Source organism: Globicephala melas, chromosome 1 (genome assembly GCF_963455315.2).
Source record: "Globicephala melas chromosome 1, mGloMel1.2, whole genome shotgun sequence".
Taxonomy (NCBI): domain Eukaryota; kingdom Metazoa; phylum Chordata; class Mammalia; order Artiodactyla; family Delphinidae; genus Globicephala; species Globicephala melas.
The window spans coordinates 80,033,431-80,060,923 of record NC_083314.1 but is presented as its reverse complement, the minus strand read 5'-3'; the positions used below and the strand labels follow the sequence as shown (position 1 = coordinate 80,060,923).

At 39.9% G+C, this 27,493-nt stretch overlaps 1 protein-coding gene across 2 annotated transcripts; it reads left to right on the top strand.

Annotated features, from left to right (window-relative positions):
- The first annotated feature begins 719 nt into the window (after positions 1-719).
- PRPF3 (pre-mRNA processing factor 3) lies at positions 720-24,223 on the top strand. 2 transcript variants are annotated; one of them, XM_060299952.2, is made up of 16 exons: positions 720-742; positions 6,996-7,186; positions 7,860-7,990; positions 9,997-10,143; positions 11,734-11,817; positions 12,028-12,248; positions 13,219-13,525; positions 14,203-14,369; positions 15,151-15,230; positions 17,209-17,352; positions 18,299-18,398; positions 18,571-18,684; positions 20,055-20,173; positions 20,443-20,526; positions 21,578-21,639; positions 23,858-24,223. In XM_060299952.2, the coding sequence occupies exons 2-16, from the start codon at positions 7,042-7,044 to the stop codon at positions 24,002-24,004; spliced, it is 2,052 nt and encodes a 683-aa protein (XP_060155935.1). In that variant the 5' UTR covers positions 720-742; positions 6,996-7,041; the 3' UTR covers positions 24,005-24,223. The 2 variants fall into 2 exon arrangements, with proteins under 2 accessions (XP_060155935.1, XP_030702333.1); XM_030846473.3 differs by lacking the exon at positions 720-742 and adding an exon at positions 4,805-5,017.
- Positions 24,224-27,493: the final 3,270 nt, after the last annotated feature.

Below are 27,493 nucleotides of genomic sequence, written 5' to 3'. Positions count from 1 at the left end.
TATATATTCTATATATTAATCCCTTACTATATATATGACTTGCAAATATTTTCTCCCATTCTGTGGATTACCTTATCTCTCTCTTGATGGTGTCCTTTGATGCACAGAAGTTTTTAATTTTGAAGTCCAATTTATTTTTTCTTTTGTTGCTGTGTTTTTGGTGTTATATCCAAGAAAATTATTGCCAAATTCAATGTCATGAAGATTTTCCCGTTTTCTTCTAAGACTTTTTATGGTTTTCGCTCTTAAATTTAGGTCTTTGATCCACTTTGGGTTAATTTTTGTATATGGAATGAGGAAGGGGTCTCATTCTTTTGCATGTGGATGTCCAGTTTTCCCTCCACCATCTGATGAAAGACTGTCCTTTTTCCATTGCATGGTCTTGACACCCTTTAAAAAATACAACTGACCGTGGACTTCCCTGGTGGCGCATTGGTTAAGAATCTGCCTGCCAACGCAGGGTACACGGGCTCGAGCCCTGGTCCGGGAAGATCCCACATGCCACGGAGCAGCTAAGCCCATGTGCCACAACTACTGAGCCTGCGATCTAGAGCCCGCAAGCCACAACTACTGAAGCCCGCGCGCCTAGAGCCCGTGCTCCACAACAAAAGAAGCCGCTGCAATGAGAAGCCTGCGCACCGCAACAAAGAGCAGCCCCTACTCGCCGCAACTAGAGAAAGCCCACGTGCAGCAACAAGGACCCAATGCAGCCAAAAAAACCAAACCAAAACAACAACTGACAGTATGTGTGAGGTTTACTTCTGGGCTGTCTAATCTATTCTGTTGATCTATATGTCCATCCTTATGCCAGTGTCACACTAAATATGTTTTATTTGTTTTCTGTTGTTTTTTTAAATCTATTTTATTTTTGGCTGCGCTGGGTCTTCGTTGCTGCACATGGGCTTTCTCTAGTTGTGGCGAGCGGGGGCTACTTTTCGATGCGGTGCGCGGGCTTCTCATTGCAGTGGCTTCTCTTGTTGCGGAGCACGGGCTCTAGGCGCGCGGGCTTAGTAGTTGTGGCGCACGGGCTTAGTTGCTCCACGGCATGTGGGATCTTCCCAGACCAGGGCTCGAACCTGTGTCCACTGCATTGGTAGGCGGATTCTTAATCACTGCGCCACCAGGGAAGTCCCTAAATATGTTTTATAAGTTACATTTAATCCTCACAATATTCTTTTAAAGTAGAGACTTATTCTCATTTTATAATTGGGGAAACAACCTCAGAAAAATGTATTACCTGAAGGAATCACAGACTCACAGCTAGTAACTGCGAGACTAAGATTTAAACCCGTCTGATTCCAAATATTGGAAATAAAATCAGTTCCTATAAAAAAAAAGAAAATCCCTATGGGGAATTGAATCCTGGCAGTTAAAAGCACTGAAAATAAATTTACAACTCTGCAGAGTTAGAACTCATTAACCCATTCAACAGACTTTTTGGAGTGACTACTTAATGTGAGACATTGGTTTTAGGTGCTGTAGATACAATGAGGAAACTGAGGCATGAATTAGTTGAGCAAGAAGTACCCTCAGTTTGCTACTCAAAGCCAGGATTTATTCATTGTTTCATCCTGCACCATCAGGGAAGGTAGATTTTGGTACATACTTCTCAAGCTTATTAAAAACCAGACTTTAAATACAAAAATCTGGTGCTCCCTGGGAAATTCTAATAACCTCCCTAGAGAATAACTGCATTTTCCAGTGAACCTACTATCTAAGAAAACATCTTAGGGTTTTCATTTCTGTCATTTGTAATCTGGAAATAATACTTTTTTTTTAATTTTCCATTTATAAAATTTTGTCAATTTGGGGGCATGCTTTTTCCAAACTATACTTCACCCACACACAATGCTTTTCAGAAACACTGGTTAAAAGGGTATTTAAAGTAGGTTTAAAGCCTCATTTTGAAGAAAGGGAAAAATACAGGCTTATTGGTAAAATGAGAAAAACATTGAGCCCTTACTATGCCTGGCACTATCCTAGGTCCTGGAGATACAATGTAACACAATTCCTGTCTGTAAGGAATTTCCATTCTTTTTTTTTTTTTGCAATCACCTTATTATTGTTTCAGGCAAGATCATCAATGAATGCTAAAATTAGAAGGTGAAAATTTGATGAGAAACATGACATTTATGTAGTCACCAAGCATCTCCCCCATATTCTTTTTTTTTTTTTTTTTTTTTGGCCGCATCTTGTGGCATGCAGGATCTCAGTTCCCTGGTCTCAGTTCCTGGACCAGGGATCGAAACTGCGCCCCATGCAATGGAAGCATGGAGTCTTAACCATGGACTGCCAGGGAATTCCCAGGAATTTCCATTCTTTAGGACACCAGACTTCAGCAGGTTCTGAGGCCTGTAAGATCCACTGCTAAAAAAGATCTGTTCTTTTTTTTTTTTTTTTTTTTTTTTTGCTGTACTTGGGCCTCTCACTGTTGTGGCCTCTCCCGTTCCGGAGCACAAGCTCCGGACGCGCAGGCTCAGCGGCCATGGCTCACGGGCCCAGCCGCTCCACGGCACGTGGGATCTTCCCAGACCAGGGCACGAACCCATGTCCCCTGCATCGGCAGGCAGACTCTCAACCACTGCACCACCAGGGAAGCCCCAGATCTGTTCTTTAATTCAACAAATATTTAATTGTGCCAGGTGGTATTGTAGGCATTTAAGATATATCAATGAACAATGATTACTGCCTTTATGGAGCTGACATTCTAGCAGAGGGAGTCAGATGATAAGCAATAAATATAATAAGAAAATTACCTAGTACTAGTAGCATAAGTGGTGATAAGTACTATGGAAAAAGGAAAAAGGAAACAAAAAATGGGATAGTTAACTGTGCCAAGCAGACTTCAGAATTAAATAGGGTGGCTGGGGAAGACTTCTCTGAGGTTAATTTTGAATAAAAATCTGAAGGACTTAGGGAGCAAACCATGCACATATCTGGATGAAGAGCAATTCAGGCAGAAAGCAACAAGTGCAAAGGCCTTGAGGTGAAATTATGCTTGGCATGTTCAAGGAACAACAAGGGGTAAGATCCTGGAGGTGAATGAGTGAAGAAAAGAGTAGTAGGTGAGATCACAGAGATAATGGAGTGGGGCAGATCTTGTAGGGCATTTTGCTCTGAGTGCTATGTAAAGCCAGTGGATAGTTTTGAGCAGGGAAGTGATACAACATTTCTGATGTGTTAACATGATCATGATGGCAACTGTGATGAAACTAGACTAAGTGAGGGCAAGGTGGAAGCAAGAGAAAGCAGTAAGACTACTAAAATAATCCAAGCATAAAGGTGATAGTAGTGTAGGGTAGTGAGAAGCAGATGGTTTCTGTATATATTCTGAAAGTAGGGCCAATGGAACTTGCTGATTGGCTGGAGAAAAACAGAGGGGTTGAGGATGACTGAGATTATTGGCCTGCATAGCTGTCAACTGAAAGAAAAATGTACAACATGAGAGTTGTGAGTTTAGTTTTGTACAGGGTCTTACTGAGGGAGACACATGTTCAAGAAGCACTTGAAATGTGTTCCACCAGACTACAAAATGGGGGAGGCTTATAAAGGCAAAAACCACAAGGTTATAGTTAGTTACGTGAGTTCTTTATCAAGAATTATAATTGGAGCTGGCAAGAAGTAAGGGTGCTTGTTTTGGGGTTTTTTTTTTTTGGCTGCACCACACGGCTTACACAATCTTAGTTCTGAGCCCAGGCCCTGGCAGTGAAAGCACCAAGTCATAATCACTGGACAGCCAGGAAATTCCCAAGGGTGCTTGTTAAATAAGGGTTGGTTGGGGTCCGAATTGGTTGCACGGTTACAAGGGGAGACCTTGAGACCATAAGGATGCAGTGGCTGTGTTGTTCTGAATACGACCAGTGGTGTCCTTGGGTTCTGTACAGTTCAAAGAAAGTTCAAGTTCTCGGTGGGGCAGAATTGTGTCTGAGACCAGATCCTCAATGGCCTCCCAACTCCATTTTTTATACCTGTACTGTGGTTACTCCATTATAATTTCAATTTGTCATCAACTGTAAGAATATGGTTGCCATTAACTGAGATGAGGAAGACTGTGTTGGGAGCTGGTTTTTTGGGGATGGTGGTGGTTAGAATCAGGAGCTTAGTTTTCATCATGTAAGTTTAGGATGTCTACTATACATTTATGTAGCCAACTGGATATATTATTACATGTCAAGTAGCTGTATTGAACTCTGTGAGAAGCACTGTCACTCTTGTGGTCTTCACAGCAACCCTATGAGGTGGATTTTTTTTTTACAAGTGAGGAAAGAGAGGGCTTAAGTAACTTGCCTAATGTTGCAGCTAAAGTGGGAGAGCTGGAATACAACTACAGACACTGGCTTTAAAACTCGTGCTCTTGCTTAATCATTAAGTAATACTGAATCTCAGTGGATGCCTGACATATAGTAATAGACAATAATCATTTGTTGCGTGAATGAATGGAAGAAAAAAACAGTAAAGGGGAGGGATGGGCTACTATCTTCAGAGTCCTCCTATACTCGTTTTCTTTCTGGGTGATCTCTGGCACCACTGCGAAGTTAGGGAAAAAGGCTAAGGAGGGGGCGGGGGGCGGCTAATGCTAGTGATCACGACTCTCGCAGGGTTTACTTTCTATCACAAAGTCCAGGTTTAGCCCAAACGCAGAAGCCCCGTTTTTAGTTCTACCATGACCTTAGCGCACTTATTCTCCACACTAGGAATGCTACAAGTAGCCCAATTTATGCTTCAGGGAACATTAACTTTGCAATAACCTAGCTAACAGATTTACCTGGGGAAACCGAAGGAGGCAAGTAACGCGCAAGCGGAAAACTTTAAAGCGCCGCCACGCAGGCGCTCCGCCGCCGGGAAAGTACCCACTACGGCTGCGCGAATTGGCGGCCCCGCCCTCCCTCGTCACGTGCTGTGGGACCGCGGCGTGGCGGCGGCAGTGGCAGTAGCGACGGCAGGCCATAGGGCGGTCAGAAGGTTTCCGGTTCCGGTGTAACGTTCGGGCTCCGTCTCAGGGGCTGAAGTTAGTGAGGTGAGTAGTGGCCCCGGGCCCGGAGAGGGTATCCTCGCGTCCTAGTGACTGGGGCTAGGGTTCAATCCAAGGGGAGGACAGAGGCGGGAAGGTTCAGTGGAAAGGAAGCTGAGAAAAGAACAAGTTCTGTGGGAGAACGGGTTGGAATGAGATTGTTGAGAGGAAAAGGGCGGGGGCGGGAAAGGGACGAGCTGAGGGGACTACCTCTGAGATGAGGAGTTGGGGTAGAACGAGGCTGGGTTGGGGGCGGGTCAGAGAGACGGAAAGAGGAAAAAGAGAAGAATGGGGGTTTCAGGGAGGAAATTGGACTTGTAGCAAAGGAGAGCACCGAGTAAGGAAATGCTTCCGAGGATTAGAACCTGCTCCCAGCTCATTCAGAGATCATTCTGCCTTCCTCTCCTTCCACACCATAACCACACCCCACCCCAGCCCCGCTCCACGCAGTTATTGTTGAATATTTGATTCGTGACAAAGCTAGTTACCGTTTGGAACTTTTATTTTGGCCACTGGCTGTTTAGTTTGCACGTTATCTTATGGAAGAATGGGTTGAAGTTGAGTACATTTGTTCATATGGTGCTTGGGCACACATTTCATCTGATAGAATTAGTTATGCAATCAATAGTTATTGAATGAATTAAGTGCCATATAGGAATGGCAGTCGTCCTCATTTTGTAAGATGAGTGAACCCAGTCTGAGAGGAATTACTTGTCAGAAGGCTGGTAAATGGTAGAGCTCGGTGTGAGCTCTTCATTCTCTGTGGTGTCTGAATATGCTTTTGAGCAATGCACATGTTGAGATTGATAGGCTCTACTGCTATCTCATGATGGGTAAATAGAGCCACTGTATTCATATAACGTGTCACTGAGGCACAAAATCTTTCACTCGTAGTTTCATGACTTTAATCTACTTGCTTCATATGGTTATACCAAAATTAAATACACTATTTAGCAACAGTTCTTATAGAGGATAAACCTGCCAGAAATGTAGAAGATAATCAGACTGTACCTTATAGGAGAAAAGATGTCTTAAAACATCTTAAAAGATTGAATCCCAGATTGGACCCTGATGTGTGGCACTGCTGGGAGGAGGTTAGCTTGGAATTGAGGTCAGTCTAGCTTATTGACTTTTAGGCAATATGGAGAAAATCAGGGAAATAAAAATTTTCTTTATGCTCATGAAGAGTTTTGAGATTTAAGTAGGGGATAAAAACGTAAACATGAATAAAATTTAAGAACTGTACTAACTTACATTAAACAACAAATTAAAGATTGTTGTAGAGTCTTTTATGATGGTGTTTTCTCTATTAAGCTAAAAAGTAGAATAAAGGTGAAAAGAGAGAGAGTACATCCAAAACGAAGGTAATCTTTTCTGAACTGAGGGATTAGTTATGACAGAGACCCTGTAGAACATGAGAGAAAAGTATCTAGGTACAGAATTCCCACTGGGATGAATATGAGTACAGAGAAATGTGATAGAACAGTCTTAAGGATTAAGAGTTTTAATATAGGATGACTGACCTGGATAAGCCCTCTCATTTGTGTCCCTTAAAAGAAGGCCTGGGTTAAGGAATTCTTGCCCAGAAGTAGGAAGAATAGAACGGCTGGGCTCTGAGTGGGCTTTTTCAGTCTTGTTTTCATGTTATATGCTTGCCAGTCCTTGTTGAATATGACAGAATCAAAAAAGAAGCTAGGACTCATTTCTCAGACTAGGTTATTCCCAAGGTTTGCTTGTTTATTCCACAGGTTTCACTGATCCACTGATACTTACTGAGTTAGGGTTAAAAATCAAACAGAATGTAGTCCTTTCTGTTTTGAAGTATGAGTTGTAGGGAAAGTATTTGGCTTGAAATGAAGTAGAAGAACTTGCCTAGGATTGAGAATAGAGGTGGGGAAGGCATTCCTGATATCCTTACTGTTGCCTGGGGTTATTTTAATCTTCTCCTGTCCTCTAACTTAACTCTTTACTGGTTTCTTTTTAGGTGCAGTATTGAATCCTATTTTGAGCTATCCTCCTTTTCCTGAAGAATGGCACTGTCTAAGAGGGAGCTGGATGAGCTGAAACCATGGATAGAGAAGACAGTGAAGAGGGTGCTGGGTTTCTCAGAGCCCACAGTGGTCACAGCAGCACTGAACTGTGTGGGGAAGGGCATGGACAAGAAGAAGGCAGCTGGTATGTACCTTTCTGAAACTTCTGGCTTAACATGTAGGATGACCCCAAATACTGCTTTGAACTTCCCCAAAATTCTCTCTGTTGGGAGTGTCTAAAAAAAGGTCAGGCCAGTTTCTCTTGCATTATAATGGAAATAGCCTAAATAATTAATATTGCTTTTTCTCTTATTTTTTATTTTTTATACTATTTGTGACATATTTTGAATCTCAGACTGATTTCCTTTGACCACTGCACTGAGTTACCTAAATTATATTTACTTAGGAAATATACTAAAGTCAGATGGGTATATTCAGATTCAGATCGACATCTAAACATTTAGAAGTCTCTATAAAATACATGAAAAATGTTGAGGAAGGCAGATTTTGTTAAGGTAGTCTCCTCCAACTGCTGTTTGGGAAAAGTTAGAGTGGTTATTCATCTTAAACTTTGATGCTCAGCCTAAACAGGTTACTCTGGCTATGCTACTTCCTATGCCAAAAAGTTATAACTATTTTTATCTCGTGGGGCAAGGTCATTCAGTGTAAGAGAATGTATGAGAATCCTACAAAGAACTTAAGAAAGCATTTCTCTCCCTCTTAGGGATAAAATTCCAGTGTTGGCATCTATTGTATGCCTAGTATTGGACTAAGTACTTTTACGTTTTCAACCTTACCACCTCTTTTTTTCTTGCCAGACCACCTGAAACCTTTTCTTGATGATTCTACTCTCCGATTTGTGGACAAACTGTTTGAGGCTGTGGAGGAAGGCCGAAGCTCTAGGCATTCCAAGTCCAGCAGTGACAGGAGCAGAAAACGAGAGCTAAAGGTAGGTTACAGTTAACTATCTGACGAGCTTGGAGTGTTTTGAATGGTAACAAAGTTGCTGAGCTTACCTGGCTCACACTTTAATATCCACTATTAGAATACCTAATATTTAAGAGAGGTACTTAGACATTGGAGTAGAGGGGGTGAACATGTATTATCACCATCTTATGGTGATGAACTACCTAAGTTCATGGGTTGAAACGTTCCAAGGAAACAGTAGGTAGCTTTGTCCTTTTTCATATACAGTTAGGAGTTTTGGTTCTCATGTTTCCCTAAGTCTCTCTCTTTTTCTTTTTTTTCAATAAATTGATTGCTCTAAGATTTTATGCTTTGATTTACTTGAGGCCTAATAGATTGCTTCACAGTGTGACTTCACTGCTACCTGAGCCATAGACCTCATTGTTGGTCCTTTAGAGATATTACTCTGCAATGGACTTCTAGATGGGACACCTAACAGCAATTGATTTTTTACTGTGTGTCTTGAGAGCCTACTGTTTTCCACATAGCATATTGCCAGTCCTCTGGCCCCATGAGTGGAATACTTAAAGGGACCATCATTACCTCCCTTACCTCCTTCTCTTTTTATCCTATAGTTGCTGATTGGTCATGGCCTCTTTCAATATTAGCAGTGTCAAGTAGCTGATCTATCTCTTTTCTCTGTCTGTCTCTTAAAAAAAAAATCTTTTCTGTGACTCCCATCAAAAACCTTCCAAAGTGCTTTTGATATCCTGGCTATCCTTTTGCTTTTCCTGAGGCACAAGAGTGAATAAGCAGTGTCTGCTTGGTCCCTGGCCAGGCTGTGGAACCAAGAGAAATAGAGATTTGTGTGCTTTTTGTGTTTAGGGTTTTGTAGGGTTATCAGAGGAATGAAAGATAGTCCTTGCCTTAAAGGAATTTGCAGTTTAAGGGTTGGGGGATGGGAGGGCACAACAAAATACAGTCACAAATTATGAAATCTGAGTAGCAGTTTCATGTAAATTTTAGGGTTGACTATAGAGTTTCAGACTTTGTTGAATTTTGTTACATTTAAGGGAGAATGCTTGATGCATAGTATACACAGATCTGTAGAGTGAAGATTTATGTTTTGATAGGGCGTGCTACTGTATAAGTGCTGAGGGCCTGCTGTGAATAAAGTGACTACATTGGGTGGGATTAATAAAAATGGTTTCTTGAAGGAGGTATCTAGATAGCCTTGGGATTCGGGTCCCATTTTGGTCCATTCAGTCCCCACCCCACACAATATATTATGGGAGAGTCCTTTTTCTTGAACTGTAGGAGTTCCAGGAAGCGCTCGCCCCTGGCCGAGGATATGTCCTTGCAAAACACGAGCCCTCCTAGTGAAGAGGGGATGTCACCCAAAGCCTACCACCGGTGTGTACATTTGCTTTTTCCCATTGTCCCTTCCAGTTGGCCACTCTTGGTCCTGTTAAGTTCACCTTGCAAATTAGTCAACATATTTGAGTTCCCATTGTTTGATGAGAACAAAGTGTTATTGGGGAATACTGAAAAAGAGAGAAAGCCCCTGTCCTGGAAGAGCTTAGACACTAGTTGGGAGAAAGTACGTACTAACATTGAAAGACTTAACACTTGGCAAACAGAATATCAGCAGTGTAATTTTACTTAGTATGAACCAAGCTCTTAAGCGCTAAAAGGATGTGAAACAACAGTTTGATCAGAGTGGGTTGAGATTATTAATGAGAAAAACTTCCTGGAGGAGGTGAGTTTTAGGCAGGATTTGGACTGGGGGAAAAGTTGAGGGAGATCATTACAAATGTGGGCAGTAAGATGTGCAAAGACCTTGGGATGGGAACATTTATAAGCACATGGGATGAAATTTGTTTGACTGGAGTAGGAGAATAATGAAGTTGAGATGGGTGAGATGGTCCATTTGGTGGAGGGTCTAGAAGACTCTGGGAAAAGCCACAAAATGCTGATAAGGACTAGGATTATTCTTCCCTTCTCCCATGGGCAGGGATACAACTCTTCTTTCATCTTGGGTTCCCTTAGGAAGTGTTTGGTGATGACTCTGAGATCTCCAAGGAATCATCAGGAGTAAAAAAGCGACGGATACCCCGTTTTGAGGAGGTGGAAGAGGAGCCAGAAGTAATCCCTGGGCCTCCCTCAGAGAGTCCTGGCATGCTGACTAAGCTCCAGGTTAGTAATTAAGAACTGGAAGCGGTGGTTTTGAGAGTTGAAGAAGTAAGAGATGGATGGGTCCAGATTTATCGTGGCCTTAATTTGAATTAATTGTTAGCATTGGAAAAATTTTATGTCCTGCTTTATGTTTCATCATTTCTTGGTTTAACCAGGAGTATTCCAGTTGAAGGCTTTTGAAATAGCATTTACTGAGCACCTATTATGTGGCAAGGAAGGTGTGTTACGTACATCATTTGCCCAAATATCTACCTCACTGTGTCAGTAAGAAAATTATTGAAATGATTAGAACTTAACATGATGGCAGAGAAGTATTTCCAAATACTATAACACAGAAAAGATATAATCCACTTAAATAATTTTGAGTTCACTTTGTATGTTTTTAATAGGAATTATCTGTGTATTTAAAATGGGCACTGTTAAAAAATTTGGGGGCTTCCCTGGTGGCGCATTGGTTGAGAGTCCACCTGCCAATGCAGGGGACACGGGTTCGTGCCCCGGTCCGGGAAGATCTCACATGCCGTGGAGCGGCTGGGCCCGTGAGCCATGGCCGCTGAGCCTGCGCGTCCAGAGCCTGTGCTCTGCAAAGGGAGAGGCCACAACAGTGAGAGGCCCACGTACCACCAAAAAACAAAAAACAAACAAACAAAACAAAAACAAAAACAAAAAATTTTGATACTATGTAAGTAGTAAATATTTCTTGTACCACTTAAAATTTGTTACAGGAGAAATAGAATATATACATATATATGGATGGGTGGGTGGATGGACGGATTTGCATATTATATATGATATTTCTGAAAGGAAAGAAACTGATGGTGATGTTTTTTTATAGAAAATGGGGTGGAAGAATTCACAGTATACCCTTTTGTACTTTTTTGCATTTTAAACTATGTAAATATACCACCTATTCAAAAAAATGTTTAAAATAATTTTTTTTAAATATCTTGAAGCGCCTTGACACAGGACTCCTGGAAAATTCAAGAAGAGTTATTTGATCATGTCCTCAAAGCTTATTATTCTGAACTTCTTTAGGGCAGAGGAAAGTATTTACAGAGATTAGGAAGTAAGTCTTCACATTGTTGGCTCCCGTTACCCAAACTAGGAACTCAGGGACAAATAGGTGATTTTTTTTTAAAGTGTAATAATGTTTATGGGTTCTGTCAGTTTTGCATGCATTTTCTAAATGTTCACAGTTGCCCTGTAAGGTAGGTACCATTTTTACCCCTTTTAGACACTTGGAGGTTTAGAAATTAAATACCGTGTTCAAGGTCACACAAGCATTAAATGGCAGAGTTAAGATTCAAACTCAGGTTTCCCTGACTCCAGAGTCTTAATTAGCAAGCTATGTTACTATCAATACTTAACATGCCAATCCTGCCTTGGGAAGATAGGTTGAAAAATTCCAGTGCTCAGCTGTGTACGCTTATCTTTATTACATTTTCTAGCCTATGGTACAAGCAGAATATGATGGGGTCATTCAAAAATTTTTTGTTCTCTAAACCTGAAAGCCCTTTGAGTTTAGGAACCTGTATGAGAGAAATAAAAAGATGTTAACAGTTTTTCAACTTTTTCCCCCACTGAGAGCAGATCAAACAGATGATGGAGGCAGCAACACGGCAAATCGAGGAAAGGAAAAAACAACTAAGTTTCATTAGCCCCCCTACGCCTCAGGTATTGTAACCAGATTTCTCTGAAAATAAGAATCTTTAGCACAGAATTTCTTGCCACCCACTCAAATGAGAGTCCAGAAGATGACTGCATGTTCCACCCCCAATTTGCCACAGTCTACCACTCTGTGGCGGGTTGGCGGGGGGCGGTCGGGGGAGATCTGCCTGCCTGTCTAATTTTTCTGATTCTGATTTCTTTTTCTCTGTCTCACAGCCAAAGACTCCTTCTTCCTCCCAACCAGAGCGACTTCCAATTGGCAACACTATTCAGCCCTCCCAGGCCGCCACTTTCATGAATGATGCCATTGAGAAGGCAAGGAAAGCAGCTGAACTACAAGCCCGCATCCAAGCCCAGCTGGCACTGAAGCCAGGGCTCATCGGCAATGCTAACATGGTGGGCCTGGCCAATCTCCATGCTATGGGCATTGCTCCCCCGTGAGTATCTGTTTCATGGAACTCGTTTCTGAAGCTTGAGAAGCAATAAATACCTTTGAATGTTATTGATCCTCTTCTTGCAAGGAACTTAAATAATTTCTTAGACAGTTTCATATTTCTTACATATACTTAATAAATACCAATTGAATTTATTCTCTTGGTCACCTTGTTGCAGAGTTTAATTTATCTTCTTTTTACAATTGGTAGAACTGAAGTTAAGATTATTCCTCTAATATTGGAGCTAGGAATAGAGCCAGGTTTCCTGGATCCTAGGTCAGAACTATATCCATTAAACCACATGGAGTGAGACCAGATCTGAGAGTTCTCTACAACTGGGTAAAGGTGATAGACTTCATTTTTAACACCTTAATTGGTTTGCCATCCCCTGTCTGACTCAAGAATTAAGGAGTAAAGGAAAATATGATTCCAATTTCTTACCATTGTAATTTATAAGTTCATTTCATCTGATTGTACTCTATACTCAACTGTCCAGTTTGATAGTTTCAGTCAAGATGTTATTATTCACTGATGGGTTTATGTTCCTTAGAATTTTGTAACCTAGTTGTCTTTGTTGGGTTTTGATTTTTCCTTTTTTTTTTTTTTTTTTAATTTTATTTCTTTTGGGCTGTGTGTTGGGTCTTCGTTGCTGTGCGGGGGCTACTCTTCATGGCACTGTGCGGGCTTCTCATTGTGGTGGCTTTTCTTGTTGAGCATAGGCACGCGGGCTCAGCAGTTGGGGCTCACAGACTCTAGAGCACAGGCTCAGTAGTCGTGGCGCATGGGCTTAGTTGCTCCGCAGCATGTGGGATCTTCCTGGACCAGGGATTGAACCTGTGTCCCCTGCATTGGCAGGCGGATTCTTAATCACTGCGCCACCAGGGAAGCCCTGTTTTTTATTTTCTGCTTGTTTTTTTTTTTGCTTGACTTATTGTTCCAAATGGGATTTATTCCTTTGTGGGCTATTTTTCAGGAAGGTGGAGTTAAAAGATCAAACTAAACCTACACCACTGATTCTTGATGAACAAGGTCGAACTGTAGATGCAACCGGCAAGGAAATTGAGCTAACACACCGTATGCCTACTCTGAAGGCCAATATTCGGGCTGTGAAGAGGGAACAATTCAAGCAACAGCTAAAAGAAAAGCCATCAGAAGACATGGAGTCTAATACCTTTTTTGACCCCCGAGTCTCAATTGCCCCTTCCCAGCGCCAGAGACGCACTTTTAAATTCCACGACAAGGGCAAATTTGAAAAGATTGCCCAGCGATTACGGACTAAGGTATCTGGCTTAGAATATAATCTAGAATTTTGAAGAAGTTAGGAAGGTGACAAAGGAAATTGAATATAGTCCTGAAATAACCATCAACTCAGTTCTCTATGTTTTTGGCAATTAGATAAACAAGTAGTAAAGCAATGAGTAATTTTTAAAATACTATATTTTTTCCTGGAATACTTGATTTTTAGCTGATTTGTCTTCTCAGTTACTTACATTCTACTTAGGTAGAAATAAAATTGAATTTGAAAATTCTCCACATAAACGGTCAGTGGAGGGAAACTGTTGAGAACCCTCAGGGCAACTAATGAAAGCTAGCCTGGTGTTAAAATTTACTGCAGACAGTCCACACACTTGGATAGTTTGATTGACTGTATATTTGATGACTTTTACCTTCTTGTTTTCATCCTCTCAGAATGAGGTTTTTCATAAAATTCCATTTCTGCATATTTGCTGCAGGCAGGCACTGTGGGGTAAAGGGCTAGTGATGAGAGTGAAATGTATGTAAATCAACCAAGTAAAGGATAAAGTAAAGCAGAACAGCTCCTTTTTCTAAGCTTTCAGAAAGTATGAATTTGTTGCATTAGATGTAAAGAGTTCAACAAGGGAGTGTTTTAAAGTTTGGGATTCTACTACTTCCCTGTTTTCTTTGACTTCAGTTTATCTTCTTGTCTTGTCTTTAGGCTCAACTGGAGAAGCTGCAGGCAGAGATCTCACAGGCAGCTCGAAAAACAGGCATTCATACTTCAACTAGGCTGGCCCTCATTGCTCCTAAGAAGGAGTTGAAGGAAGGTGATGTCCCTGAAATTGAGTGGTGGGACTCTTATATCATCCCCAATGGCTTTGACCTGTGAGTTTGTTGGTTAATACCTTTTCATAAGGCTAGAGTTTTAATGGGAAAGATGGTACTTGTGCATTAAGTAAAAAATTTAAATCCAAGGAAGATAGATAACCGTATACAAGCTCATATATTTGTAAAGAATATGTTGTATGGGTTGTTTTAGTTTTTTCGGTTAATGTAGGAGGATTGGGCACATATAGTCTAAATAATCTATACAAATCTGTAAAATTTCTGCTTGCTTTGTTATACATTGTTATTTGTTTTTACCATATTTGTTTTCTTAATTATCTTCTTTTGCTACTTATAATAGGTGTTTACATTTCTTAAAGATCCAGTCCTAGAATAGAGCAAGGATTCTTAGTTGATGGGGGAGAGAATGATAAATAAAGCGTATAAGAAACATTTGGCAAGCTTCAATCATATCTGCTCCATTATTCTGATACATGGCTTTAGGAGACTGTCTCAGCCTTTCCTTATGCTTCCTTTGTCAGCCTCTGTCCCAGCGAATTATTGTTACTAATGAGAGAATATGTGTCCATCAGGGGTGTTAGGGTAGCAAAAAAAGGTTGACAATGACTGGTGTAGAGCGTGCATCCAACCTTAGTGGGACCATTTTGTCATCTTGAAAATTATAAGTAATATATTACATATTATAGACATGCAAATACTGTAAAAAGTTCTAAAATGCATTATGGGGGGGTGGATTTTTTCATTGTGTTTCTGAGATTCCCTCTCTCTTGGAATCATCTCTACCCACATATCCTGTTTTCCCTTCTTCCTCCAATTTTAGTACAGAGGAAAATCCTAAGAGAGAAGATTATTTTGGAATCACGAATCTTGTTGAACATCCAGCCCAGCTCAACCCTCCTGGTAATGTAGAGATTACTCAATCAAAGCTCTAGAGAAGTATTAGCCAATAGAAATTTATGTGATAATGGGCATGTTCTCTGTCTGGGCTGTCTATACTATAGCTGCTGTGCACACATGACTATTGAGAACTTGAAAACCAAGTTGCATTAATACAGCTGAGAGACTGAATTTTTAATTTTATTCAATTTTAATTTAAATTTAAATAGTACATGTAGTTAGTGGTTACAGTGTTGGACAGTGCAGCTGTAGAGCATTGAGGTCTAATCTATAGATGGCCTCACTGATGTATATTACAAATTGGGCTTTTGCCATAGTGTTGACTCCCAACTCTAGTACACCACCATTAAACTCCTGGCCCTCTTCAATCTTCTTTTTCTTCAGCCTTTCTCTTTATCATTTTTGTAGTGAAAGTCTGTTGGCTCAGTCAGAAGAGATGGGTTTTAGTTGTGGCTGTGAACTAGCTGAATCCCTTGGGTAAATCACTTATAATACAGAATTTCCTCATATGTAGAGATAATACTGATATTCCCTCTTAAGCAATCACAGAAGATTTTAACATTTTCATCAAATTTGAGATGAATAGAGGAGGTTAGTTTTTACTCAGTAAATTTACTCAGTAAATTTGCTTGCCAGTATCTCTAATAAGTTCATAAAAATAGATTGAGACCCTGTGATAATAAAAGAATAATAATCATTGAATTATACTTAATCAGAATGTACTTAGCTGTCATCAGCATGAATCATTAGAAGAAAGTGGGGGATTTTGTTTGTTTTAACAAATTGAGTAAATCTGCTTTGGGAGCTCAGAAGATTTTTCCCAATCCCTATGACTCTTAAATTGTAAATTTCCTAATGTTGGCCAGTGGTTTTCAAATTGTATTCCATAGGCACGTTGAGGTTCAATAAGTAGGATCCAAATGGGATTCTGGATACCCCCCACCTACTCCAAATCCTCACACAGAGCAGCCGGAGCAGCTCTAATTTTGTTTTCTATATTTGTCACATTTCAGTTTATAAAAGGGTTCAACTGCTTAAAGAAAAACAAGTTAGAACATTACTCATGAAAGATAAGAATGCTTTTGAGGGGCTTCCCTGGTGGGGCAGTGGTTAAGAATCCGCCTGCCAATGCAGGGGACATGGGTTCGAGCCCTTGTCTGGGAAGATCCCACATGCCGCAGAGCAACTAAGCCCGTGCACCACAACTACTGAGCCTGCGCTCTAGAGCCTGCGAGCCACAACTACTGAAGCCCATGTGCCTAGAGCCCGTGCTCCGCAACAAGAGAAGCCACTGCAATGAGAGGCCCTCACACTGCAACAAAGAGTAGCCCCCACTCGCCGCAACTAAAGAAAGCCTGCGAGCAGCAATGAAGACCCAAGGCAGCCAAAAATAAATTAAAAAAAAAAAGAATGCTTTTTAAAGACATAACTATAATACCATTATCACAACCTAAAATTAACTAAAAGCAAACTAGAGGTCCTTTCTTTTTCTTTTTTTTAATCTTAATTGGAGTATAGTTGATTTACAATGTTGTGTTAGTTTCAGGCATACAGCAAAGTTAATCAGCTACACATATACAGATATCCACTATTGTTTAGATTCTTTTCCCATATAGGCCATTACAGAGTATTGAGTAGAGTTCCCTGTGCTATACAGTAGGTTCATATTAGTAGTGTGTATATGTCAATCCCAGTCTTCCAATTTATCCCTTCCCGCTTACCCCCTGGTAACCATAAGTCTGTTTTCTACATCCGTAACTCTGTTTCTGTTTTGTAGATAAGTTCATTTATACCCTTTTTTCAGATTCCACATATAAGTGATATCATATATTTGTCTTTCTCTATCTGACTTATTTCACTCATTATGACAATCTCTAGGTCAATCCATGTTGCTGTAAAGTTTCTTTTAATGTGATTGATATTCACCTGTATCCCTCTAATATGCTTATTGCTTTGGTACATTCATTTCTCTGCCTGACAGTCGACAATGACACACCAGTTACTCTGGGGGTATATCTGACCAAGAAGGAACAGAAGAAACTTCGAAGGCAAACAAGGAGGGAAGCACAGAAGGAGCTACAAGAGAAAGTCAGGCTAGGCCTGATGCCTCCTCCAGAACCCAAAGGTACGTATCTTAGAGGCAGGGAAGAAAGGGTGACGAGTTTATCTCTGTCATTCTAGAGGAACTTTAGCATCTCTCTATATTTGGGTGCTTTTTGTTTCTCAGAATCATTCATTGGTTTTTCCTTTCCTAAATTTTCTGTTGTCTTTGCTTATTAAGACAGGTCAACATAGTCATTGTAGATGTCATTTAAGGCTTTTTTTTTTTTTTAAACCAATATTGACCATAAAACATTCCTATACTCCTGGAAGAATAATAGGCTTGAAATTCATGAAGATAGTAGTTGGAGTATTTGCATAGAGTTGCTATGTACATAATTCTTAAATGTTTGAAAAATGAAAATGCAGTTTAAAAAACCTCACTCCTGTAGTTTCCATTATCAGTAATATTTTGAGTGAGCACTGTTATGTATAGGATCTTTCACTAAATGCTATGATGAGAGTGAAAAATGCCAAAGGGCTTCCCTGGTGGCGCAGTGGTTGAGAGTCCGCCTGCCGATGCAGGGGACACGGGTTCGTGCCCTGGTCCGGGAAGATCCCACATGCTGCGGAGCGGCTAGGCCCGTGAGCCATGGCTGCTGGGCCTGCGCGTCCGGAGCCTGTGCTCCGCGACGGGAGAGGCCACAACAGTGAGAGGCCCGAGTACCGCAAAAAAAAAAAAAAGAAAAAAAAGGAAAAAAAAAATGCCAAAGAAATTAAGTTCCTTGTCTTTCGTAAATTTTCAAACAATGTGAATAAATGCATAGCAGTTATTTAGATTAATTATGTGACCTCCCTCAAATGCTGAATTAATTGGATGGGCTTTCAAGGTAAGAGTGTTTGGAGGAGGTGAGTTTTGAGCAGAGATTTGAAATAGGTGAATGATATGAATTAGTAGAGAAGAGATTGACAGGTTATCCCAGCTGGAGTAATGACTTACGAGATTGATTTCTATCATCTCTTCACTGCAGTAAGAATTTCAAATTTGATGCGAGTATTAGGAACAGAAGCTGTTCAAGACCCCACGAAGGTAGAAGCCCATGTCAGAGCTCAGATGGCAAAAAGACAGAAGTAAGTGCCATGGGATTGGGTGGAAACCCAGGGCAAGTACCTTTCCCAGACTCTTCTGGGGGATCCATATTTGGAGGGAGGGGAGAGTTCTCCGTTGCTCTCTCTTTCCCTCAGCCCTGCCTCTGATCTTCAATGCCTTTCTCACTTGTGGATGTCCTTCCTGTCACGACAGAGCGCATGAAGAGGCCAACGCTGCCCGAAAACTTACAGCAGAACAGAGAAAGGTCAAGAAAATTAAAAAGCTTAAAGAAGACATTTCACAGGGGGTACACATATCTGTTTATAGGTAGGTGTCCAAACTGGGCCAGCCTTTTCCTTAGAAATACCAAAACATTTTCCAGGTGATCGAGGCAGAATCACTGGTGTAAAGCATACCTAATAGCAGCTCTACTCTCTTTTAACGACCCTAGTGTAAATCAAGAGCTAGTAGATCTTTTTCATTGGTGAGGGTTAAAAACTTAGTCTTCTGTCTCTGAGGTCTTAGTGAACTAATACTAGTTCTGAAGAATGAATGAACGAATATGCTTATTCAGGCCAAGATGTGAACTAGGGATCATTCATACTTTATGAAGCATAAAATATTATTTTTTTAGGAAGCATTAAAAGTCTTTTTCCTCAGTTAACTATATCCTTGTCCTAATGTATTGCAGTAATCCTTTTATTCCCACTCCAAAGTGGACTTTATTTATTTATTTATTTATTTTTGATTTATTTATTTGTTTTTATTTTTGGCTGCATTGGGTCTTCGTCGCTGCACGGGCTTTCTCTAGTTGCGGCGAGTGGGGGCTACTCTTCATTGCAGTGAGCAGTCTTCTTGTTGTGGCTTCTCTTGTTGTGGAGCACAGGATCTAGGCACTCAGGCTCAGTAATTGTGGCGCACGGGCTTAGTTGCTCCGTGACATGTGGGATCTTCCCAGACCAGGGCTTGAACCTGTGTCCCCCATTGGCAGGTGGATTCTTAACCACTGCATCACTAGGGAAGCCCTGGACTTTCCATGTTGTAAATATTTTCTACCTTTTCTGTTGATTTAATGTTTTCATTTTATTCTTTTATGTCAAGTACATGTGTATCTTCTGTTTAGACGTGCTCCTGTTTAGTTCTTTATTATAAAAACGGCACATTATTATAAAAGTAGTGAATGCTTACTAAGATAAAAAACATTCTAACAATACAGAAGGACATTTACTGAAAAAGTCCCCTTCCTATTCTCTGATCCCTTAGGACCACTCACTGTGGGTAATTGCCACTGACAGTTTTTCGTATATTCTTCAAGAAATTTTTCAGGCATAGCATTGTGACTACTTTATATTATAAGCACCTAGAGGGCAAAGAATTTGTTGGTCTTTATACTGTCAAGAACAACTAGCATATAAATATTTTTGGATGATGGTAAATATCTCTTCTTCATTCTTAGAGTAAATTTTGATTACCTGCTATTTGTTGTAAAGTGTACAGTGCTAGACTTTGAAGAAGTTTAAGACAGTAGAAATACTTCTGGATTCATCAATTCTACCTTTAAGCATTAGTATATTTGCTTACTCCAAATGCCTTTGTTTTTAGAGAGAAAACTATTTTGGATCCATTTTTATTTGCCATTCCATTCAGGCAACTGCTGATGCTAAAATGAAAGCCATAACTAAACTTTCCCTCTCCAGAGTTCGAAATTTGAGCAACCCAGCCAAGAAGTTCAAGATTGAGGCCAATGCTGGGCAGCTGTACCTGACAGGGGTGGTGGTACTGCACAAGGATGTCAACGTGGTAGTAGTGGAAGGGGGTGAGTCTGAAAAAATTGAGGCAACCGTAGGCCTTGAAGTGATTAACATGGTGGGAAGAAAGGAGAAAAAGATAGTATTTTAGAGCCATACCTGGGTTTAATATCTTGGGCCTCTGTTTCTGTGTTTATTGGAGTAGAAGGACCTAAGATGTGGTTCCTGGGATTGCTTCAGCTACCACATTAATGTCTGAGCGTTGAATGCACACAAACATTCTTTCTACCCCATCGTCTTCCACAACTCTGGCAAAATTCTCCTTCTCTGTTTCTAGGCCCCAAGGCCCAGAAGAAATTTAAGCGTCTTATGCTGCATCGGATAAAGTGGGATGAACAGACATCTAACACAAAGGGAGATGGTGAATGGGGGTTAGAGGGGATTAAGTGGGAGGTGGGATGGTACTCTGTCCATTCATCTGTTCCCTCTCTCTGACACTCTTGCAAATACCAGATAATGTTTAAGAATTTTAGAAAGACCCATTTGGACTTTAAGCATGCTAGACATTCATACAGTATTTATTATATGATCATATGCATGAGTATTAGTTATTCTCCTGCCTGTCCTTTAAGGCCTTTCTACTAGCTGGTTTCCCTGTTAGCCCAGACTCTGGATACTGGCTACATGAGTGTATTTAGTTTGTGAAATTTCAGCAAGCTGCGCATTCATATGTGCATTGTCTATATTATATAACTTTTTGACAAAAAGTTTTTTAAAGGATTGAGAGCAAAAAATATTTTTCAGATCAAAAAAAGCTCTCTGCTTCATTCAAGAAAATAAACTTTTATTCTTTTGCCCAAGTTTATCTTGTATATTTATTTGACATCCTTCAGGCCATCTTCTTCCATCAATATTCATTCTTCCCTTCTTTGAAGACCTGAGTTAGCATTTAACATATGCAGAGAACCTTACTTTTCTTAACTTTGGCCCTTCTATACTTTTCTTTCTTCCCTATTTTTATACTTAAACTACACTTTTTACTATAATTGATCTATATTTTATTTTGTTTCGCAAGTGTTCCTAAGATATTTTCATTCATTATATCTGTCCTCCTTCATTAGACTAAAAACTCCTTGAGAATGGACTCTTATCATTTTGGCATCTGAAGTGCTTAGGACAAGTTTTTATTGTTATTTTATTTATCTCCTTATTCCCAGTACCTGTCACAGCTCTTGACATGTAATTGGTCCTCATTACATGTTTGTTGAATTAATTAATGTCCCTACCTGTTTGGAGATTTCAGTCTAATTGGGGGGAAATAAAGAGTAACAGAAGACATTTGATCCCAGTACATGAGAAAAGGTGATGATATTTAAAAGAATTTGGGTAGGCTTGAATACTGTTTGTTTAGGACCTAAATCTTGATGTCTGATCTAAGTCTAGAGCAAGATTTAGCTAATTGTCTTTTCCAGATGATGAGGAATCTGATGAGGAAGCTGTGAAGAAAACCAACAAATGTGTACTAGTCTGGGAGGTAGGTGATTAAACACTGAAGCAGGACTTTAGCTAATTCCTGATTGTTTATATTACGCAAATGGAGCAATATAATGGTAAAACTAAATAATGACTAATCCCTTAAGTAATTTGTATTTCTTTTTGGAATTCATTGTTAAGTATTTGGCAGCAAATCCTTCCTGATTATATTTTAGTAAATTGATGGGTATATACTTTATGCCATCTGGGGAAAAGTATGGAAACTGGTGGCAAGAATACAAATTCTCGATTTATTTATTTCACAGTCATGGATATGAGACTTGGAAAGAGGGAAATGAATTGTAGAATTTTTCTTTGGATATAGTGAAAGAAGTACTAGACTTAATACAAAGTTGGGAGTCTAGGCAGTATCACTTACTAGCTGTGTAACTGGGCAAGACACTTAATGTCAAAAACTGTTGCTTTGTCTATAAAATGTGGATATTATTTTCTCCCTATTGTCAGTTTTATTTTGAGAACCTAATTTGATTATTATGTAATGATGCTTTGCGAAATGTGACTAAATCACTCTTAAAATGGAATTTTTTTATGGTTATACAATTCTTTCATCCCTCAAATTTTCTTAGTGAGCCACACTATTCTGAAGAATGAATGAATGAGTGAATATGCTTGTTCAGGCCAAGTTGTGAACTAAGGATCATTCACCCTTTGTGAAGTGTAAAATATCATCCTATTTCTCCAGGAAGCATTAAAAGTTTCTTTCCTCAGTAACTATATTCTTATCCTGATGTACTGCAGTAATCCTTTTATTCCCACTCCAAAATACATTTTATACATTGTAAATATTTTCTACCTTTGTGTTGATTTAATGTTTTCATTTTATTCTTCTAGGTTGCATGCGTGTGTGTATCTTCTATTTTTTAAATGTGCTCATATTTAGTAACTAGTTCTTTATTATAGAAGTAGTACTTTGGGACTTCCCTGGCAGTCCAGCGGTAAGACTCCGCACTTCTCCTGCAGGGGGCGTGAGTTCGATCCCTGGTCGGGGAACTAAGATCCCACATGCCATACGGCATGGCCCGAAAACAAAAAAAGTAGTACTTTACTACCAAAGTAGTGAATGCTCATTAAAATAAATTCTGACAACACAGAAGATCACTTACTGAAATAGTCCCTTCCAATTCACTCATTTTTTAAGACCACTCTGTAGGTAATTGCTACTGTTTTTCATGTATCCTTCTGTCTTACCCCAGATTCCTCCAATTTATGCATACTAAGTAGGTAATAATAACCATAATAACTGTTTCTGTGTCTCATAAGTCCCCATATGCATATTTAATATCCCCCAGCCCCTTCACCTCTTTAAAATTCTGTTCCATTTATCTCTGAGAGTCCTCAGGAATTATTTCTCAGGTTCAGAAATAAGCCAAGTTGTGCTTTAGCCTCCTTTTTGGAATCTGATCCCTGAAAGCCTCTAGCACTTTGTGACTGCCATTGCAGCTAGTCCCTTTGATGAGAATGCAGTTCCACTAAGTACTGAATCTTTCTATTGTAGTTGTCTGCAGGTTATCCCCCTTGGCTCCCATTCCTCTCTCCCCCGAACCCCTGGATTGTTCTTCGTCACTGGGCCCCAAAACCTCCTGCTTATATACATGGTCTCACTAAGTCTTATGAAAAGAGTCCTTTTAGCCTCTAACTCCTTTCTCCTTAAATGCCCAAATCTGGAGGCCTGGTGGGAGGCAAGTTCATCCCATCTCACCCTCCGTAGTCCTTCCTGACTTACTCTTCCATCCAGGCACCAGAGCACAGAACTCCTCATCTTCCATTCAGTCAAAAAAACAAACCCATATAAAGTCATGAAAACTCAGCAAATATCCACGGGGGTGGAGGTTAGAATTGTTTGTTTTGTTTGTTTAATATTTATTTATTTAGGCTGCACCAGTTCTTAGTTGCAGCACTCAGGATCTTTTATTTGAGGCATGCGGGATCTTTAGTTGTGGCATGTGGGCTTCTTAGTTGCAGCATGCATGCGGGATCTAGTTCCCTGACCAGGGATCGAACGCGGGCCCCCTGCATTGGGAGCATGGAGTCTTACCCACGGGACCACCAGGGAAGTCCCTAGAATTGTTTTTACCATAAAATTATGTTCAGGTAGGCATATTGCTACACAGGTGTTATTAAGTTTTATAAAGGAATATTATATCTGATTTAAATTAGAAATTGCAGTGTTTTTATTAAAAATTTTGTCTCTTTCCCAGGGTACAGCCAAAGACCGGAGCTTTGGGGAGATGAAGTTCAAACAGTGCCCTACAGAGAACATGGCTCGGGAGCATTTCAAAAAGCATGGGGCTGAGCACTACTGGGACCTTGCGCTGAGTGAATCTGTGTTGGAGTCCACCGACTGAGACTACTGCAAGCCCTTGCCTCTCCCTTCTTGCCTTTGTCTCTTCAGTCCTCTCCCTTATTCTCCTTCCAAACCCAGCCCTACTTGTGTGTGTGATCTCAGAACTGTGCCAGGCTGACATTGGGACAAAGGGAGAACACCTTGCTTCCTTCCCCAGACAGCCTGGTGCTGCCCTTTATTCCCCTTATGTGAATATGATTAAAGAGTTATTTTTAAAGTCGGTATGATATTTTTCACACGTTCAAAGGTATTGGAGTTTGGGTCTTCAGGTGATCTTTTCTCCAGACTTCTAGCAATTGCTGTGGAAAAAGAAAATTTTGTCATTGATATTTATGAATATATAAATGGATGAACGAATGGATGGATGATTGGATAATGGAAATTTCTGACCTCATCTTAGAGCAAGAATGATAAATACTGTTTTCCTGGAGCAGAGTGAAGAAGGAAAAGGTATTAAGTGGATAGGGGAGAGGGAATTTCCATCTCTTAACCTTCAGTGGATAGTCACGAGGTTGACAGATTACTTCTGGTCTTGGCTGAGTAGTCTTAACAGGAAATTAGTTCCTCATATGGGTGAATATATGAGAAGCTGTGTCGTGGGTGAAATGGACACAGAACGAGAGTCCAAAGAGGATGTTGTGGGTCAGTTTGTAAAAGGGAATAGGATTTGGGAATTTAGCCTATTCTCTTTACTAATTAAAGAAACCAATCCTTTTCTAAAAGACAATGTGTAATTTCTTTTTCCCACCCACCCCCAAGAATCTGACAAGATGCAGTTCTGTTTAAGCATTTAATGTTTCTGGTTTGATTTTAGGAGTATTTGGGTCAGAATAAGTATCCATAGAAGTCCAAAATTCTTACCATAAATATCGTTCCATTTCATGTTGCCTGTTGAGGATGTATTGAGAATGAATTGAACATAGGAGCCATTAGAGTTCCTCCCTGCTAATTGGAGTTTACTAGGAAGTAGTGTCAGAATGAATACTTGATCAGAAGTTAAAACATTCTATGTTATCAAATTAACCTCTTTAAAAAAAATGTGGGGACTTCCCTGGTGGTCCAATGATTAAGACTCCATGCTCCCAAGGCAGGGGTCACGGTTTGGATCGTTGGCTGGGGAACTAAGATCCCACATGCTACATGGCATGGCCAAAAATAAATAAAATTTTTAAAAATTAAAAAGTTACTGTTTCAGGCCCTAGTTAGAGTTCCAATTTTAAGGCAGCATTAGGGAGTGCTAGGATAAAAAAGGTGGAAAGAGACAAGGGACTGCAAAAGGCCTTAAGGAAAAACTATACAACCTCTTTTTTAGAGATAAGCAAACTATAACCCAGACAGATGACATTACTAATTCCTAGAGCAGGAAGAAACCGAAAAAAAAGCCTATATCTGTGAGACTTAGGAGCTAGAGAATTGATATTTCGTGATTTAAGCAAATCCAGGGGAAAACATTGTCAGAAGTAAGTGCTTTTGCTTTTGTTAAAGGATTTATTACAAATATGCGTGTAAATAATTTATATACAACTTCAAAAATGTATTGTTTGCTGAAGACCTAAAAGGAGTCTTTTTGTTCATTATAAAGTTCAGTAAGTTCCCTACATAAAAGAATGAGTTCCAGGGCTTCCCTGGTGGTGCAGTGGTTGAGAATCTGCCTGCTAATGCAGGGGACACGGGTTCGAGCCCTGGTCTGGGAGGATCCCACATGCTGCAGAGCAACTAGGCCCGTGAGCCACAACTACTGAGCCTGCGCGTCTGGAGCCTGTACTCCGCAATGAGAGGCCGCGATAGTGAGAGGCATGCGCACTGCGATGAAAAGTGGCCCCCGCTTGCCACAACTAGAGAAAGCCCACGTACAGAAACGAAGACCCAACACAGCAAAAATAAATTAAAAAAAAATATTCCATTCCACAAGCACATTCATAAGTCCAATTTGTTCGTACATCCAACAAAACCCAATTCACAATTGCTGTACTGTAATCGGTTTGTAATACTTTTCACAAAGTAATACATAACAAAACATTTTGAATCTTACAGTACAGTACCTTGAAAAGTACAGTAGTACAGTACAACAGCTGGCATACAGGGGCATGTTTGCATCTTTGAAAGTTCTGAACTTGAAGGTTCGTCTGTAGGGGGCTTACTGTACCCATAGTGAGACTTAATCCTTGTTTTAAGTCTTAACTCCCTGTGCTTCAGGGTGGTGGTGGTTTTTTAATTTATCTGATCCTGTACTGTATTAAGCATTGTGCTCGATATGCATTGCCTCCTTTATCAGAACAAATTTATGAGGAAAGTAGATTTTTAGAGGTGAGAAATCTGAAGCTAAGAGTAAATCTGAAGCTAAGAGTAAGTAATTTGCTTCAAGGTTATGGCTAGTAAGTGATGGAGTTTAATTTGAACCCAGGTTTGACTAGAACCCAAACTTAGTCCCTACACATGCTGCTTCATTTGTGAAATAGGTGGTAGGGACAGATGTGTTCTTTCAGATGAATGCTAGACTCAGAATAATTCCTATCTTGGGATGCTGTTATCACTTAGAATACATTGTGAACTTTAGTAATTTCTTTCATAATCTGAAGTTATATCTTTAGTTAACGGCAGTTATTTGTCCTCTGTAGCGTTCTGGAGAGAACTTTAAAAGTCATTTGGAATTTATCATGGAGAATTAAGTGAAATGATCAAGGTAGATAATAGCTTTCTTTGTTAAAAAATGCAAATATAAAGTTACTGGACTGATATGTCCTTCCTATATGTGGCTTACCTTGATGAATTTCCAGAAATATCTTGAACAATGGCAATATCATTGTAATATAGGTACCAAATAATTATTTTTGGATAAGACAATTCAGTCATAACTAACACTGTTTAGCAATCAGGGTGCTTTTGCATGTTATTCAATGCAATATTCTGTAGTTAACATACATGTAATTTTATTCAGGGCAGAAAATGCTACTGTTCAAAAGATTCGATCCAGTTGGAATGATCAGGGAAGTTTGCCTGAAAGAGGCAATTTAAGATAGTTCTTGAAAGAGGCAATTTAAGATAGTTCTTAAGATAGTGCCTGAAAGAGGCAATTTAAGATAGTTCTTGAAAGATAGGTAGAATTTTGGTAATAGAAGAGGATATTTTAGGCAGAATTAATTATAAATAGAAAATTACAGGATATATTTAAGGAAAAGGAACAGTTTGGAGCCCAAGGAACCTTGGAGGAAAGGCATTTGAGATAATACTGGGAAGTTAGATTGGAACCATTGTGGAGGGTCTTAAAAGTTAGGGCTTTTACTTAACTTGGTACATAACAAGGAAGAAGTTTTTTGGTTTTGTTTTTTGAGTAGGGGAAAACTAGGCGATTAGTCTGGTAATGTATATAAGCTGAAGAGATACACTAGGAAGCTGATCGTGATGCTGTTGATATGTAGAAAGGTGATAATCTTTAGGTAGAGGGCAAGGGGAATGAAAAGAAGGGAATTCACGCAAGAAATATCTAGGT